Source organism: Cyanistes caeruleus, chromosome 3 (assembly GCF_971803275.1).
Source record: "Cyanistes caeruleus chromosome 3, bCyaCae1.hap1.1, whole genome shotgun sequence".
NCBI classification, from domain to species: domain Eukaryota; kingdom Metazoa; phylum Chordata; class Aves; order Passeriformes; family Paridae; genus Cyanistes; species Cyanistes caeruleus.
Genome location: NC_141703.1, coordinates 96,635,638 through 96,653,166, shown reverse-complemented (window position 1 = coordinate 96,653,166; position 17,529 = coordinate 96,635,638). Strand labels below are relative to the sequence as shown.

Here is a 17,529-nt window from a genome sequence, read left to right as displayed (position 1 = left end):
CATTATAATGCTCAATAAAATCGGTTTGGGAAAAAAACACTACAGCTAAAAGGTAACAAATTACTATAAATAGTTTCCAGAATTTAATTTAATATTATTATATTGCCTGCTTTTTGTTGTGTTAGTGGTTGGGTTTTTTTATAAAGAAAATAAAAAAAATCCAAAATGCTGAGATTGGATGTGAAGAAATGAAAAGCCCTGACTCCTAATCAAGGGTTTTTTTTTAGTGTAACAGCACAGAGAGGAATATTCATCCGTATAAAAGGTGAACAATAAAGCAAAAGAGGGAGAAAAAGTAGGATTTGATACGCATTATTAAGTATTATCTGAAGGACAAACTACATGCTTCAGAAATGTTTTAGACCAGCATCAGACAAGACACTGAAGTACCTTAAAGACAGGCCATGGTCCGGACATTCAGGAATTATAGAACTATTCCAGGCCACTGCACCTCATTTTAAAAAAAGGCTTTATTTCAGATAGAGGGGTTTTGGAAAAACAAAACAAAATGAACCCTAAGTAAAGTGAAGCAGTAGGGTACTGGAGTGCAGCTCTGAGTTCTGAGTAGCTGCATTAGCTGCCAGCGCTGGGAAGGCTCATGTCTAGAAATTACATGTTTCTCTGGCATAGTAAAGCTCTTCAAATGTGAAGACAAAATGGAAGAAATAGGAAAACTGTCTTGTTAAAAATATCTTGGTGCTGAGGAAGCCATTTTTTAGAGTAATTATTTATGAAAGTACAAGTAGACATGCAATCCACTTGGAGAAAAATTAAAGGGTCGGTTCAGAGTAAAGCTACCTTTGCTATCCAGCAGTTAAGAGGCAGTAACACAGGGCCCTTTTCAGGTTTGACATGCCCAACTCTTGGCAAACAGAATGGGAGGGAGGGCAGGGTAACAACGGATGATCTTATTAAAGACAAAATATTCATTAAATAAAACAGTGTAATTAATCATGTACCAATATATTATGCATTTATTGTACCTCTTCCAAGGAAAAAAATTCAAAACCAAGTATAGAAACATGACATTTGTTTGCATGTAAAGTATAACTGCTTTGAAAGCCTTTAAACTTCATTATCCTTCAGATACCTCTAAACTTGTCAACTGTTGATGCTAATGTGAAGATTACAGACCATCAGTGTTTTAGGAGGAAAGTACTACTCCTGGCTTGAGTTTTATTTCACAGCCTGTTGATAGTATAGCAGAGTTTGAAAGAGCTCCTGCTCTTGTCTCCTTCATAAAGAGATTAAAAGCAACTATTGTTTCAATGGTTCAACCAGTTCAATGTCCATTTTTGAAGTGTTCCTGATAGTGTGACTAAATAGTATCCACCTAAAGAAAATTTACTGAGCTCTGTAGCTCTCATGATCCTGGGAAAAGTAAAAAAACACCTGCCCAACTTTTCCTACATGAACATTACAACTTCCTAAGTTTCTTTTCTAGACTCTTTACACTTTAGCCTCGTTGAGGGGATGGGAAGCTGACTGTGAAGAATGACCTTCAGTGATATCCCTGTGGATCAGCTTCCATGTTTGTGTATATTCTAGGGCACAGCTGAGTAAGAGTAATTTTCCCTATATACGTTCACATGAAAGATAAAATAACAAAATTCTCACTGTATGTGACAGTGCAATAGAACCATATACTGTCCAAAGTTACATGAAGTGAAACTATCTAGCCAAATAATTGAGAAGGTCAAGATTTTCAAACCGAAATACATTTGAATAAAGAGAAATGACCGGATGCTCCTGCAAACCAGCGCTTCACTTGTAGGTAACTGCACTGAGCTGCACACACAAAGCAGAGAAACCATCCCAGGAGGTTCAAGATCAATTTGTGTCCTGCCTAGGAGTGCAGAATGCAATGACTTACAGTGCACAGTGATGGTGGTCGAGTCCATCATGCTTTTGTCTGTCAGAGAGCACTTGTACTCTCCTGTTGCATTTCGTCTCACATCTGTCATTACGTATGTATCTGAGCCTCTTATTCCTTCTGTCTCTCCCTGTGGGTGGAAAACAAGACATTTACTGTACATGGGCCTGCTAAAACCACTAATTTTTGTTGAATATTTTTTTAATTATAAGGATGGTGAAATACTCCCCAGTATGTACAGACGTGGCATCACTGAAGTGCAATTACCTATTAGTTAAGCTAATTTTTACTTCCTGTGTGATAACATAATTTTAAAAAAACTACTACAATCAAGAGCTTACTCTTTTAATTGAATTGCTAACTCATTTTAAGAGGATGTTGAAATACAAAATTTGAAAGTTCAGCAGAAAAAAAACAGTCTACTAACAAGTATTGCAGAAATCAAAACAACAAAACAAATTGTGTTTTTAAATCTGATTCTGATACATTCAGTTTAGGACAAATCATGAACTGAATTGTACTGCATTGCACATTTTTGAACAGCTCAAGCACATTGGTGTTTTGAATTAGCCAGCACATGTTGCTTTATGCAAGTCCAGTTCCCCCCTTTTCCCCTGACTTAGATCAGCTTTGAAACAAGCATAGAATGATAGCTCTAATTCCTATCTCTGAATCCAGAAAGAGATTTATAACACCTGTGAGCTTTTCAAAGAGATCACCCATTGCAGCTCTCCTTGAGAGAAAGGACCAGTATCAGGGAGCAGGGAGCCTGAAGATAAGACAAACTCTGGTGTTTAGCTCACTCACTGTGATAGTGGAGCAAGGAGAGATACCAGATACTTTTTCACTGGCATTTAGTGAGTTTCTAGGATGACTCACTGAATCTAAATGGCTGTTCTGAGATAAGGACTTCGGCTCCTGGCTCCCCTTGCTCTCTCCAGCAATTCAAACATGCCAGAAGTCCAGAGTAGATGACGATTATGTTCAGAGGGTGACATGCTGGGTTTGAAATATCTGAAAGGATACCACTTCTTCTGGCTTCTCGCAAGAGCAGCTCTGCTCAGTGCCTCAGCAGGAACAAATAAGGCATATAAAATAGGCAGGAAGCAGGACATGGGAACAAGGACCAGGAGACTTAGAATATAAAGCCACATCTTTCTGTGGATTTCACCAGTACAAAGAAGATTGATGGTGACAAAGCCTTTATTTTTGTCAGTTTGCGTCTTAAGCATTTTACAGATTTGTACTGTCACACGCATTTTTTGTGTTGTTATGCCACCAAACAATTAACTGAAGAAAAGAAATTGCACAAAGATTAATCTGTGAAAGTCCAAAAAATAGCTGAATTAATTTGCTGTACTTTCACAGCTGGATCTGTGTTAGGACAACAGATGAGATGGTTTTCTTCAAGATGCAGAACTGCAGTAATCCAAACTGTTTATTAAAATACCTGATGATAGGAAATGAAGCCTTGTATTTTTAGTAGGTCTAAGCTCCTAAAAAATTTGGCTGGACTCGGGGGAAGGAGAGGTTTTTTCAAAAATATTTTGCCAACTGAGGTGAGACATTCTCAGAGCATGATATAATGGTCAATGTCTATCTTCAGTGTTTGTCACATCGAATTCCTTTCTTCATTTGTTACAAAACCACGTAGACACTGACATGCAGCAATGTCTGCAGGAAGGAATGATACAGAATATTTCACTAGGCAGTGACAGCAAGGCAGAACTTACTGGAATGTAAAACAGGAACTCCTGTGGAGGAGGGTTGCCATTTCCTGAGCACTTCAGAGTGATGTTATCGCCCTCTTTAATGGTACTACTTTGAGGCAGCACTTGAATAGTCACCTTCTCTGTTGGGTCTGTGAAAAGAATGTACATATTAAATAGCTTCATCGTAATCCACAAAGCAACACTATGCATAAGATATTCATGGCCCAAGAAAATGCAATTTTATCATCCCGCAGCCGAAAATATTTGCATGTGTAGATCTTTTTATAAAAGAAGTTGATGTTAATCACACTTTCTATATTTTTGCCAATTAAGTACAAAGAAGTCATACGACATAAAATTCATTTTTCTTTTCCAAAATACCTGTAACTGAAACAGCAATGATTACAACCATGTCGTGTGCTTTAAAGCAAAAGAAATCCTGATTAGTATGAACCATTTCATGGTGTGATTTCATTATGAGGGATTAACTTGTCCTCTGTGAAATTCCCTGTTTGGAGGACTGCAGCAATCAGAAAAACAACTGAAGCTCTCAAGGCCATGTATTAGTACTAGATAAGAGCCTTCTGGCATTAAAAAGAAATAAATATGAACTAAATGACTATGTTCAGCCTATTCTATATGCTGATCACTACAGGCTTTCAGAAAGATAAATCTGGTGAACATAATAGGACCCTTAACATAGTCAACAGAACAGTAAACGTAACATACTTCTGTCATGTTCACTGAAGTTGAACTATAACTTATATTTTAATTTCATAATTTTTTTAAAGCAGAGTATTCTTCAGCAGATCCTATTCTTTCTAAGTAGAGGCCTAAATACAATTTTTTAAAAACAAAGTAAAATGAACAGAATTAAAATAACACGGGCAGATAACTCTCACTATTTGAATTTCAAAGGATAAATAAAATTCCATCAAAGATGCCAGTCTTGCATTAAGATACAGCACAGCACACCTTATTAGACACTAAAAAATCTCCACAGCAGAGCAAGCCCTGGCTGACAGGTGATTTTGTGTGTTTAGCGAAGCGTGTGCTCTGCAGCCCTCCCGACACTTCAGGCATTCATCACGTCTGTCTCCTGCGGGGGCATTTCTCAGTACCACGAGCTGCATCTCTCTGTGGCCTCTCAAGCACTGGGAGCCCTAACATAGCCCAGCACCTCAGCCCTCCCCAGGGCAGGACAGGATTCCAGCCAGACACAGCCTCCCTCCCATGGCCAAACAACCTTCCACCCCAGCACCTTCAGAGCTGAGGCACAACTTTGTCTGCCTGGAAAAAGGAAGTCCAGCATCACTGCTGGAATGGAATACAACAGGTGCAATGAGATAGCTGGCCAGGAATGGCATGCATGCCCCTCTTGTTAGCTGCTGGGCCAAAAAACTCAGTTTCAGGAGCTGCTGCAGAATGTTCTTCCTCCTGTCAAGTCCATGTTAAGGTAAAATTATCACGAAGAGTGTCTAGATATATACTGGAATTGCTTAGGCTTTGTCTCGAGACTGAAATGGGAGCAATTAATAAAGAGTAAGACTTTTGGACTTGAATTTAGAGCATGTTTTTCCCCACAGAAATAACCAGAACTGGATTAAAAATGGACACTGTTAAACAAAAGTTACACTCTTGCAAGCCACCAGTCTTTTCTGTAGAAATATCCTACCCTTCTATCTACTGTATCAACCAGGAGCAAATTTTAATTTAATTTGCTAAACTAGAAAAAAACCCTCAAACATACAGAAATAAACAGCAAAAGACTATTTTAACTGTTGTCTAAGATGAAGAGATCATTCTTCTGAGGAAGAAGTAGCCTGAGAACAGGAAGATGGTGTCCAGTGCCATGCAGAGTGGTGCTTGGTATGAATAATGTACTCCCCTGCTTTCGCACAGGAGCAGCCTGGTGAGGGCACATTTTGCCTCTCAGTGGTACATATGCCTGACTTGGCCCATCTTACTCGGTGATTTAGCAAAATCTGCTAAAGATTCTGCTTTCTACAAGAGCAAAATTCCAGGAGCCAGCACCAAAAGGCAGCCATTTAGTAAATGAATGCTGCTACCCCAGAGCTATCCCAGCCACTGTGCCATTTCAAGGAGAACACCAATGCTGGAAACAGCTTGAGAGCGAAGGGTATTTGACTCTGATCTGTTCTGTAAAGCAGTTTATCCACAACAGGACAGACACCTAACAAAGGGGCATAACTGGGAAGTCTGCTTAACAAATATTATCTTTTTACACTGATCAATGCTGAGCAGAACTCCACGTAACTGGAGCCTAGATAATTAAACATCTGAGATACTATCTACCTGTCCAGTTCCAAGACTTCTCTCATAGTACTCCTTGCTTTCAGTAGCTTCCTTGCTTGCAGCTGCAAAATGAAGCACGTAACTGCTGCTAGCTGAGTTAAATTATCCTAATCCAAGTAACATCCAACACAGCAAGAGCTAATTCACTCTTCTCACACTAGGTTACAGTGACTGGCTCCTTCCAGGATATGAACTAGCTATTAAACATTTGAGTACTAAAGACTGCACTAACTCGATGCAAAAGATAAAATAAAAAGCCAAAACAAACAATAAAGCATTTCTTAGATCCTGACTGAATAGACGTATCTTTAAAAGAAAAAAATCTTCTGAAGGCATAATTTTAGTCATGCTCTCCCCATTTTTTTAGAAGATGTTGCAAGGAATGAGCAGCAGGTCTTTATGATTTTGTTCTATTGCTTTGGAGATGCAAAATATCATCAAATCTAAAATAAAAAAGGCTGGAAGACTTCCATTTCTTAAGAGTTGGAGTCTGCCATTTTTTTAATCTGCATTGTATTTGACAAATTAAAAAAAAATCACAATTACTGAGAAACTAATTAGGAACATTGAATTAAATTAAAAAACCGAAAGCAAATCAGACAGGTCATTATCATCAAATAACAGCAGTCATGAAACATATCTGTTGAAACTTGGACACCTATTAATGAAGAATTTCAAGAATTCACTTGGAGATGCATTTATTCAGAGTAAGGAACTGAAGCTACAGCAGATGAAAATACTCAGAAAGACAATTGGTAACTCCACATTCTAAAGCCAAAGTTCATACCTGAGGCCTCTTCAGTGCTGAAGGGCGTGCCTGCCTCCCATTATTGGCTTATTAGCAGCACACTGCTGGAATTAATTAGATTGTGTATTACCAGGCCAGGACTGAAAGAGCTAGGTTATCAAACATTAAATCTTTATGCAGAGGGCACACTACACACGGCCAGTGACCATCTCAGAGCCATGCAGCCTTTTTTCCCCTTCATACTGGGTAGCTCTTACTTGCAAGTGCATGTAGTACATGCACCAGAGAAATCTGGAACAGCCTCACCCTCAACAGGTGAAGTGGCCCTAATGCATGAAAGCAGAGGGGAAACGAGGACAGCACAGCATCTCTTGGCAAGAAATAGCAACAAATACTTTCTGGTCATTACATTTCTTTCCTGGGAACGTCTGCCATGCACAGCAGGAATTATTCATGGTCCTCCACAAATGACAGAAAAAAACACAGTGAAATTTGGTACTCAGCTTTATAAAGCAAAATGAAAAAAGTAAGAAATGCCACTAGCTCTAAAGTGATGGGATAGGTGTCTGCAGGCTTGAAATGTCTGTGGTATTCCCATGGGCAACAGCTGTCCCAGAGGTGCTCTTCTCTATTCGTTCTGCTGGTCGTCATTCTGGAGAAACAGCTGGTAAAAAGAGAACCCTAACTTCAGATGAAACCAAAGACCAGCTGCTCCAAGGTTTGGTTTCATTTGATAAAGGTCAAAACTGATCCCCCTACCCTGCTGCTCAACAAAATTTACCTGTAGAGAGGAAAGGCAACTATTGTTGCCTGTATGTCTAGGCAGAACATAGACAGCATTTCCAGCCCCTGGCTTTTGTTTTCAAGCCAATGGTGCATTCACACTAGCTGGAGAAATCCAGTGCCTTACTTTCTTGGTTTTCAGCTGGATTACACAGTTGTCATACAACATATTGCTAGGACATAGATGCTGGACTGTACACTTAAACTCTATCATTCCCAAAACAGGGATTCATCTTTTATAAGATGAGGTATTACTTGAAGTGTGCAGACTTGACTGGACATATTGTCTGTCTCCTGTTCCTCTACATCCTGCTGTGACCTGCTGCCTTCTACAGTCCTTCAGACTTGTCATTTTACAAGATTTTGAAATGTCTCTTTCCCTGGTCTCTAAGTGCTGCCACCTCCTCTGATCTTTCCTTGCCAACAGCCTGTTTTGTTTATTCAAAGGAACATTATGATTTCCACATCCGTCAGTAACACAGTAAGGAAGCTGCTTTAGAATTCAGTCCAGTTAATAGCAATTCTCTATTTAAATTCTCTACTTAAAAAGTAGAAAAATGTCTACTTAAAAAGACTTAAAAGTCTACCAGTACTCAAATTATACATTTTTAACGTGAAACACAGCATCTTACAGCTGTAGAGAAGCATTTTGTGCAAGGTAGACAGCCAGCATTAACTGCTTGGTGCTGGCTCTGAAAAGATGAAAAACATCTGAGTTTACTAAAAACTGTACTGTGTATTTACTACGTATTTCAGGGGGCACAGAGAGTCACTTTTATCAACCACTATAACTTCTCTTCAAATTCTCAAAAGCCTACTTCACTGTAGCTTTTTATGGCTATCACTTTTCTCTTGACAATGGAATCTTGATATTCAGTGTTCTATTGTTAGGAAAAATGAAATCTCAGGTAAATCTGAAGATAATAAGAATGACCTTGGTAATGTACTCAGACCTTCTTGATGTAAATCAGTTTTGAATAAACCATTTCAATAGCCAAGAATTCTCTAATTTTGCAAACTGCTTCTGATTTTACTTTCCCCTGCCCCAGAGGTAGACTTTGTACAGCAAAAGATGTTTTTAGGTAACTTACAGTGAACATCGAAGACAACTGGTTCAGACTGCATTGTTTTCTGGCCAGATGGTCCATAATAAGTCACAATGCAAGAGAACTTGGCATTTAGATCTTCCTTTGTTGGCATGTACTGAAGAGACGATGTCATGGTGAAGAGTCCAGTTGTTCTGTCCACAATCTTTTGCAAATTTATGACCACAACTGAAAGGGAAATAATGTTGCAGTGTCACACAGACAGAATTTGAAATATTTTTCCTGTATGCTATTGCCTGTTCTGCATTTGAGATCAGGCTGCAAACACAAGAAACATGACATGCTACCCAAGAGATTGTACAGTTGTCCTCTAGTACTGCCACTGAACTATACCAGAAACATTTTACCAACAAGACACTCCTAACCTACCAAACATTTTAAATCAAATCCAAACAAGAAAACAAGCTGCAAATTGCTGGGGTTTTTAGTACAAATATCAGCCTAATTTGTAAGACAGAAAGAAAGCCTCAAAAATGATGGCAAAATAATTAGAATCATATTTATTTTTTAATCATTCTCTAATTTATGGAAGGAAAAATATTGTAGCCTTATTGGTCTGTTGAAGTTGAAAAGATGGAAAAAACATAGCTGTTCTTACATATCCTGGAAAATAAATAGTTGTACAAGATGTTGGCCTGTATGGTCCAAACCACAACATTGAGCAGATATGAAACTGAGACAGTTTATAGCTTATCAGAGGTTGGAAATTAGATACAGGTTTCTATTAGTTACATAGGCTCAAAAATAGCTTTGTGAAAGCAGTAATAAAGGCAATATTGCTCCTGGTGATGTGTATTTAAAACTGGGACTAAAAGAGAAGGATTATGTGGTGTAGCTCAGGTACTCTGAGAGACCCGAACATCTCCTTCCAGATGTATCTTTCCATGTGAGCAGTTTTCCTCAAAGGAACAAGACATTAGAATAAGGCAGAGCAACCCTTACAAGCACAGTTCTTCATGCACACAGCCATGTGTGAGTCCAGGGACACTGGCCATGACCAAAAACGTACCATCATCCACGGGCTGCAAAACTCTCCCGTTTTTGTACCACGTGACATTGCCCTCAGGATAACTGTCTCTTGAAACGCACTCCCCAAGCTGCAAAGCAGACAGGAATTAGTCACTTGTTTTCTCCTCTAAGTTTTAACATCATTCTCTTCTTACTTACGTCGTTTTGGGTCAAAAGTTCTAGGAAGTTCAAATGCTTAACCTCAACCACTTCTCTTAAAATAGGGCATATCAAATTGGTGAGGTAGAGTTTGGAAGAAGGTGGTGGGTCTAACATCAGGGTGGCCCTTGTTTGCAGATCAGGAATAAATAGAGTAGTGGCAAGGCATCTGCTCTGTGCTCAGCCTGGCTATAGACTCACAGGCAGGTGCTCATTCACCTCTCTGAGCCATCACCTCTGCCTGTAAAGAAGTAAAGGCATTTCAGGCAGCTGTTGGGAACATAACTGTGAGGGAGAATGCTGCTCTTACCATTTGTAGCTTCTCTGTTTCTAAGAGGTTTGCTTGATGTAAGATTTCTGGTTGAGAGGGTTGTTCTAAAACATAAATAGGATAAAAGTACTGGTGAAGGGAGCACAAACAGCTGTTTGAAAAACAAAAAAAAATACTAAAAATATGTGGACTTTTGAAATGGAACAAAATAATCTAGCCTGATACAGTCTTACCTACAATTTCTCATTAAAAGAAAAAAAGGTGAGGTACTTCTATTTCAATATTAGCAAAAAAAACCAAGAGCAAACTCTCACTTTAAATGTGTCACACCTTCCATAATGATTTCCATGTACTCTGCCAATACAGCTTTTAGCCAGACAGACTAGTTCACCATTTAGGAGGAGAGAACCTGATCTGATCTATCTATTTATAGAATACACATACTGGAGAAGGAGCCAGTAGTACAGAAACTGTAGTAGAAACAAAAAAGCAGCTTTCCTGCAGGTATTACTGTAGCTGAGCTGTCAACATTATAAAGGAACAAATTCAACCTGATCATTCTTCCAATGTTTATTTTTCCTAACTGGGATTATTACATTTAAAAAATTCAGATGATAGAGAAAAGTGTAATTATTTGAACCAATTCTGTGTTAGTTATGACTCTCTTAAAAAAAATAAACTTTTCCTTCAGTGCCAGTTAGTCTTCTTATTTACTTTTATTATGGTAGATAGACCTCTTAGCTTGCCAAAGTGGAGGATCTATCAGTGTTTCCATCATAAAAGACTACTTTCTAGGGACTATATAACTTGTCTGTTAAAACAGTTTGGCCAGAAGCCCGGAATGCAAATTTTTATCTCCAAAAGAGACAGTTTTCCCCACAATTTTAAAAGAAGAGGGGAAGAGTGAAGGGGAAAAAAAAAAAAAAAAAGAAAAAAAAAAATCAATGTCTATACAGTTAGGAAAGGCTCTTCACTCTATCTGTTTAAACAAGCCTATTTTTACAGACTGAAACATTCTTAACCATGTCAGCTTACAGAAGCCTTCCCCAACCCAAGCTTCCTCTGAAACACTGCATGTACATCGGTAATCCCAGCCCTAAGTGAACTTCCCACTGTCTCAGAGAAGTCTCTGCACACACTGGTGAGGTTACTGATGTGCAGATGCACTGCTCCTGTTGTCACAGAGGTAACAAGCCTGTGTGTTTTCCCAACAATCCATTTTATTTGTGTGCGTGTTTACGTGCAAATGCACAAATACTCCTCACTTGGATGACTACCCCAGGATGGAACAAAATCAGGTCAAAAGGGAAATGAAAGTGAATAAAAGAAGCTATTCATCTGACATTTTTGAAATAACTTTGCTTGTGGCAAAAAAAACAAAACCAAACAAAAGACACAGTCAAAGCTATACACTAATACCGTCATATTTTCTTCAAAGGACTAATAAAGATTTTTATTTTTGGGAGATATACGTATGTTTATTTCTCTTTAGTTAGCTTTAAAGGAAAAAGGTTGATCTTTTCCATATAAGAACCTGTCGAGGACAAAATATTTTCATGTCAATTCAAGAAAATGTGGTTTTATAAGACCATTAGCAGGCATTCTGGGTCAGATTTTTTGGGTCCTATAAAGAGGGAGAGCTGCCTGCCCATCCCAGTCCCCAGCTGATCAAACCATGACACCTTCCCCCACCTCAGCTTTGCCTCTTTTGGTCTCCATCTCCCCAAGGACTGGTTAGAGAAGACCTTGGTTTTGGTGTGCCCTGCAGTGATCCTGGGAGGGAAAGGGAGGCCCCCTTGCTGTGTAGCTGCTGTGTGGGGCTCTCCCCATTTGGAGTGCTCTGTGACTGAGCAGATGTTCCTGTCGAGAGGCTGCCACCTGCTCTCTGCGAGCAGCCTCCGAGAGGAAGCGCCCGCTGCCAGATCCCCGCAGCCGCTGCACGTGCACCAAGGTAATTCACTGTAAAACACTGACTTGGCATTTACCAGCTCAGCGTCTGAAGCGAGAAAAAATGTTCAACTTGGCAGCAAACCCCACTTTGGTGGGTTTGCAACTTCAGCACACTGCTTATCTCTCAGCTTAAGAGCCTGCCAGAGTACTTTGCAACTCTATATAAGCTTCATAATGGAGGGAAAAAGAATTCACTGCCTACAAAAGCCAAGCGCCGGTGCAGCAGGGCAGCAGCTCCTGTCGGCTGGGCTGCTCTGCTTTGGAAACTGGCCATTTAATTCCACAAAAAAGTTGCTGACAGGATCCATCTGGAAAGCTGGTAGTGCTTGTTTGAGTAGTCAGTGAGATAGACTAGCAGGTGGTACCTGAGCAGTGAGCCATTTCAGCTCCTTAGTCCCCAGATCATCAGGCTGCACAGCTGAGGATGGAACAAGCTCCAGCAAAACCCAGAATCAGTCATGACTTCTGGGATGCAGCTGAGTTTCAGGTGCGTGAGATTCTGGTTTATGAGGGTCACACTGCAGCAGCCTAGCTCTGTACCTGTGGCTCAGTGAGTTAGAAACTCCCCATATTAAATAAATGAAGCTTGCCAGCTACTCTTAATTCTTCTGCAATTAAAGCAAGCAAGCAAGCAACTAAAAGTGGGAATTTAAAAACTAGACTCAAGAAAATTAAATGCAAAAAAAAGTTAAGAGAACCATAAATAAAGTTGTGAACGCAAAGTGAAAAAAACACAAATCTAATTTTTCTTGCAGCGCTAAGTTGGCCATATTAAATATGTGGCATCCTCCCTTCTTATCTTCCTTAGTAAATAGAAGCTTTCTCTATTGGAATTAATGCACAGAATAAACCAGACAAGCTGTGCTCCATGGCTGAGCTAGCATTGTGTTAATGCTTAGTGGAGTACACAGTAATTCAAGCAGTTAGCGTTTCGTTTTACCGTGTACCACTGCCTCAATCTCCATATTTACTACTGTGCAATAAGTAAACATGATAATTCTTTATCATTTCCTTTGAAGCACTGTGTTTACTATGCGTGCTCTGAGCACACTCCTCCCTGTTGTCATTAGTTCAACTGTTCTTGCAGCCAAATTGAAAGTGAAACGAGGGAATTACTATTGGCTCCTAATCTAGCTTTAAACTCATTTATGTGACTGATAGCACAGACATCATTGAGGACTCCCTGACACCTTCTACCTGACAGAAGCAGAAGGCTGCCTTTCCAAGACACGAATTTGTGTTTTTCAAGCTGATGTTTTTCATCTCTTTGAAGCTGCCCATCCCTGCAGACAGAGTGCTCCCACAACAGACCTACTGTGACTGTGTAAATCTGCACCTGAAGAGCAGCAAAGGCCAAAAGCCATATAAAAACACGAAGCTAAGGAAGATGAGACACTGCAGTCACAGCCCAGTGTCCCTGAAAGCCACAATGGACACCTCCTCAGGCTGACTCAGGGTTTGATGGATTACACTTCTGCTCTGAATCAGCACCAGGAAGGGACCAGGCTTGTCCCTCTCCTGCGTGAGCTCTGAGCTGGCTGTGCCTCACAGGGCTGGGGTTGGCACTGCAGACCAGCCTTACCATCGAGCTGTAGTGATACCACACACTAATGAACCTTGCTGTGCTCCAGGGGAGAGCAGCAGACTGGTACTTTACCTTCCTGCCATTCAGCAGGGGACAAAACAAGCATTTGGGGCTGGTGGCTCATTTTCCAGCCTCTTGCTCTCTCCCTCACAGTTTGTGCTGTTGCACAGTAGCTGCTCAGAGCCGCTTCAAACCTCCCCCCTGAAATAATCCTACAGACTGCACACGGTTAATGTTTCCCTCCTGCAGAAGAATTTGCTCTGAGAACAAATGGAAAATAATCAATGCTAATTTTACATTTTTCATTTCCAAGGCCAAATGACATCACATAAGTGAGTCATTATCAAAGCCTAAAATTCTCTTTGAGCCAGCACTTATCATGAATAAACTGCAAGTGCAGGCAGTCCTGTTACATAAATGCCACCAGTAGATTACATTTTTGAAAGCTGCAGAAATTTGCTAGTCTTAGTAATTTACTGAGCCAAACTTACTTTCTTGGCTTTAATCCTGCCTTAAACAAAAGTTTCTGTAATTTATGATTCAGATGCTGATGAATGTTGGTGGTAGTAACAACTGGATTTACTTACTGAAAACTTTGACTATCGTCGGCTCTTCGGAAACATCATCTTCTGTAACTAGCATACATACAAATCTCTTTTCATCACTGATTCTTGCATTCTTGATGGATAATGTGTAGTTTTCTGAGAGACTCAACCTGTCTTTGTAGTCTGGTACATCATCATACTGTACATGTTTTTTTGTTGATGATCTGAAGGCAATAAATACTGGAGATCCATTTGGCATTTCCTATAATAAAAAGAATAAACACCTCTATTTTGCATAAAGAGTCAATTAGAAGTTCCTGAAGATTTGCAATTAGTACAAACCTATAATTAAAAAAAATCTGAAAATTGTATCAGATTTTTTTTTTTTCCTGATTAATTTCTGCTGTACATAGAAGAAATCCAGTGTAGTAACAGCTAGTTTAGGACTGCCATGGTACACACTGAGAATATCATCAATAGAAATTATTTCGATCCTTTGGCTCAATCTCAGCACACCAAAGGGCTTTCTCTGATAAAAGCTGGTGTTTTTGGCAGCACTCACCACTGTCTGTATGAAAAAGTATTTAAAATAGAAGCATGTGTGAGCTAGTCTCAACAGCTCCAATTTCCTTTCTTCATTATTGTTTTACATATTCATATTGTTTATTTAGGATATTTAGACTTTATTTCAAATCCAGGATTTAATCAGGCATAACTGCCTATTTTATTCTGAATTAGTTCTTAGCTTTTTTTTCCCTTTGTCTTTAAAGGACTCAAGAACTTGTAGCGTGGGAATATGCATACAATCAAATATTGTTAATCTGCAAAGTATTGTTTTCTAGACATCCTTCTTACGCAGTTGCCATCCCAAGAAGGAATACAAAGTTGACAGCCTTGCACAAATCCCTCATATAAAAAAAAAAACAAAACACCAAAACATTTTTATGAGAGACAAAGTTACAGGGGCAGTTCTATAGGATTTGATTCCTTCCTCCTTACACAAACACATGCACAGAGCAGGGACACACAGTGTCTGCCTGTATTTAAAGAGAGGTGAAACACTGATTCTATCTTTATGTTCAGTATTGTGCCCAGTGCTGGAAAATTTTAATTCTCTTTTATCCCTTATACCTTGCAGCACTGATGTTAGTAGTGCTCCCAGCACAATACCTCAAGAGCTGGACTGCAGAGCCCACAAAGGCATGATGATGCTGTGACCAGATGAGTGGTGTCACAGCTGGCCAGGGAGCAGGAGGCATCAGCTGGTTGTGAAGTTTAAATTCCCATACAGTCTTTCTCCCTCTCCTGCTTTGAATTTTTCTAATGTTTGTCACACAGAAAACACTGTCCTGACTCCATACTCTGACAAGCTGGCTGTCAGGTGCAAATGAGCTCCTAACTCCTGCAGCCCACCCAGCTGCCAGCACACACAGGTAGACATTGAAGTGAGCAACAACTGCCATGGTGCAAATCTCTCCAGGTTCCCACCAGGAACCCAAATTGCTCCTCAGGAGGCAGTAGAAAAGAAAACAGAGCCCATCCTTCTTCCAGTGAAATAATCACCTGACAAAAAAAAACCTAATCCAACCATCTCCGTTGCCGTGCCCTGAGAGATAAGGTAGCACTTTCCCTTGGTTGTGTGGACTGCCAGCAATTTCATACAATAACAACTTAGATAGGCTTCTTTGTATGTTAGGTTTTGCATCCCTTTCTATTTAGAAGAAGCTGCAACATCTCCACTTGCTGCTTGGTACTTGTCCAACGCAGACAATCCAAATGCAATGGAAAGAGATAATGTGTTTCGTTTTTTCAGAATATCCTTGCATTATCAGAGAGATGGACTTGTGTCTTCCCAAGTCAACAGACTGAAAAAGATACTGCAAAATGTAGGCACTCCATCTTCTGAACACTCACATGAAACAGTTTTACTGTCCCTTTTTGGGGAAAGATTCTCCCCAGACTTCTGACTTCATTTCCTGAAAAGCATTTGCAGGAAAAAGAACTACTGAGTGGATGTGGGTTGCAAAAGCTGCAAATCTAAAGATAAAAAGGAAATAGCTGGGGGAAAATATGACTCCTGCCACCACTGGCAGCTCATTCTCCTGTAAAAATAGGCTGGTGGAATCCATTTGCAAAAAGAGAGAACTACATAATTTTAAATCCACTAGAGATTATCTATTATTGCAGGTACATTTTGTTTGAGAAGAGGAAATTTAGAAGAATTTCACAGAGGCAGGAAAACCATTTGTCTCAAAAGAGTCTGAGAAGCAAAAGGGGTTTGGTATCCCAGGGTTTTTATCCACATATGCTTCCAGGTTTCCTTGGACTTTGATATGCTGATTCTCCTTGTGACCTGGGACAGCGATCATACACAGGAGAAGCTCATCCTGCGGTGTTCCCACTGCAGGCTGACCAGCACACCTAGAGAGCACCTGCTCCCTGCCAGAAACGGCAGTGAAACCACCAGCAGTGCTCCCAAGGTCAGCTCTGCTCTCTTCTCTGCTGTGCATTGAGCACAACGAAGCCTGAAACAGCTCCAAGTGACTGTCAGATCAACCAAAGACGGGGACAGTGCTTTTTCCCAGGGATGCAGCACGCTCTGCTTCAGGCAGCCGACTTCAAAAGTGCTCAAATGTACAACGGTGGCTCTGTCAAGTGAGCGAGACACGACAGGAAAACATGCCAGATCTCTAATACAGGTTGGCAGAGAACTCCTGAATAATTATTTCTCTTCAACAATGAGATTAATTCCTCAAACCTCTAATCTGCGCTTGGCAGAAATTATTCAGCTTGGAATCTTGCGGTCTTACAAACACAGGAATAAATGGCTTCATATATGAGGGAGAAATTCCATCATTTGGAATCTTAAAATCTCACACATAGACTCACAAAAAATACACACCATCTTATAGTAGCTCTAATAAATATAAAGATATACTTACATATTTCCATTTTCCAAACATAAGACCATCTGGTACTTCTAGAGGACAAGGCATAGTAATAGTGTCTCCATATATTGCATTTACTGTGTACAATCCCAGAGCTGGAGGAGAAACAGAAAGAGAGGAAACAATTTTAAGTGTTCTCTTGAATTCCCATATACCAGCTAATATTTGGTTTACACGTATTGCAACAGCAGCTCCTTTGCAAATGGTTATTTTCCAGCATGTAGGATTTATCCTCAAACCTGAAACAAAACACAGCTCCTGTCACTAAATTTGTTAAGTGAATGTTATGACATTTTTGGACCCATGCTTCCTGCCAGAGTCGATAGGAGCCAAGTGTATTTCCAAACAGGACTCAATCAGATGAATATCTACACTACAATCAGGATTGTCTCAATTTTTACAAGGGGAAAATCCCTAAACCTTTATTTTCTTCATCTGAAAAAAACACCCTGGAGAGGCTGTTTTGCCTCATTACAACACAATATTGTGAGGAAGCCAACAAAGAAGTGATACTCAGACTGCTGC

General features: G+C 39.9%; 1 protein-coding gene across 4 annotated transcripts in view; it reads right to left on the bottom strand.

Annotated features, from left to right (window-relative positions):
• Positions 1-17,529, bottom strand: part of ALCAM (activated leukocyte cell adhesion molecule) — a 114,495-nt gene that overhangs the window by 17,618 nt on the left and 79,348 nt on the right. For all 4 annotated transcript variants that reach the window (XM_086883209.1, XM_086883211.1, XM_086883210.1 and 1 more), the window contains exons 2-8: positions 16,999-17,099; positions 14,099-14,318; positions 10,016-10,080; positions 9,548-9,635; positions 8,524-8,706; positions 3,607-3,734; positions 1,874-2,003 (exon numbers count right to left, since the gene is read on the bottom strand). In XM_086883209.1, coding sequence (XP_086739335.1) covers positions 1,874-2,003; positions 3,607-3,734; positions 8,524-8,706; positions 9,548-9,635; positions 10,016-10,080; positions 14,099-14,318; positions 16,999-17,099 — 915 coding nt within the window. The remainder of the gene's footprint in view (positions 1-1,873; positions 2,004-3,606; positions 3,735-8,523; positions 8,707-9,547; positions 9,636-10,015; positions 10,081-14,098; positions 14,319-16,998; positions 17,100-17,529) is intronic.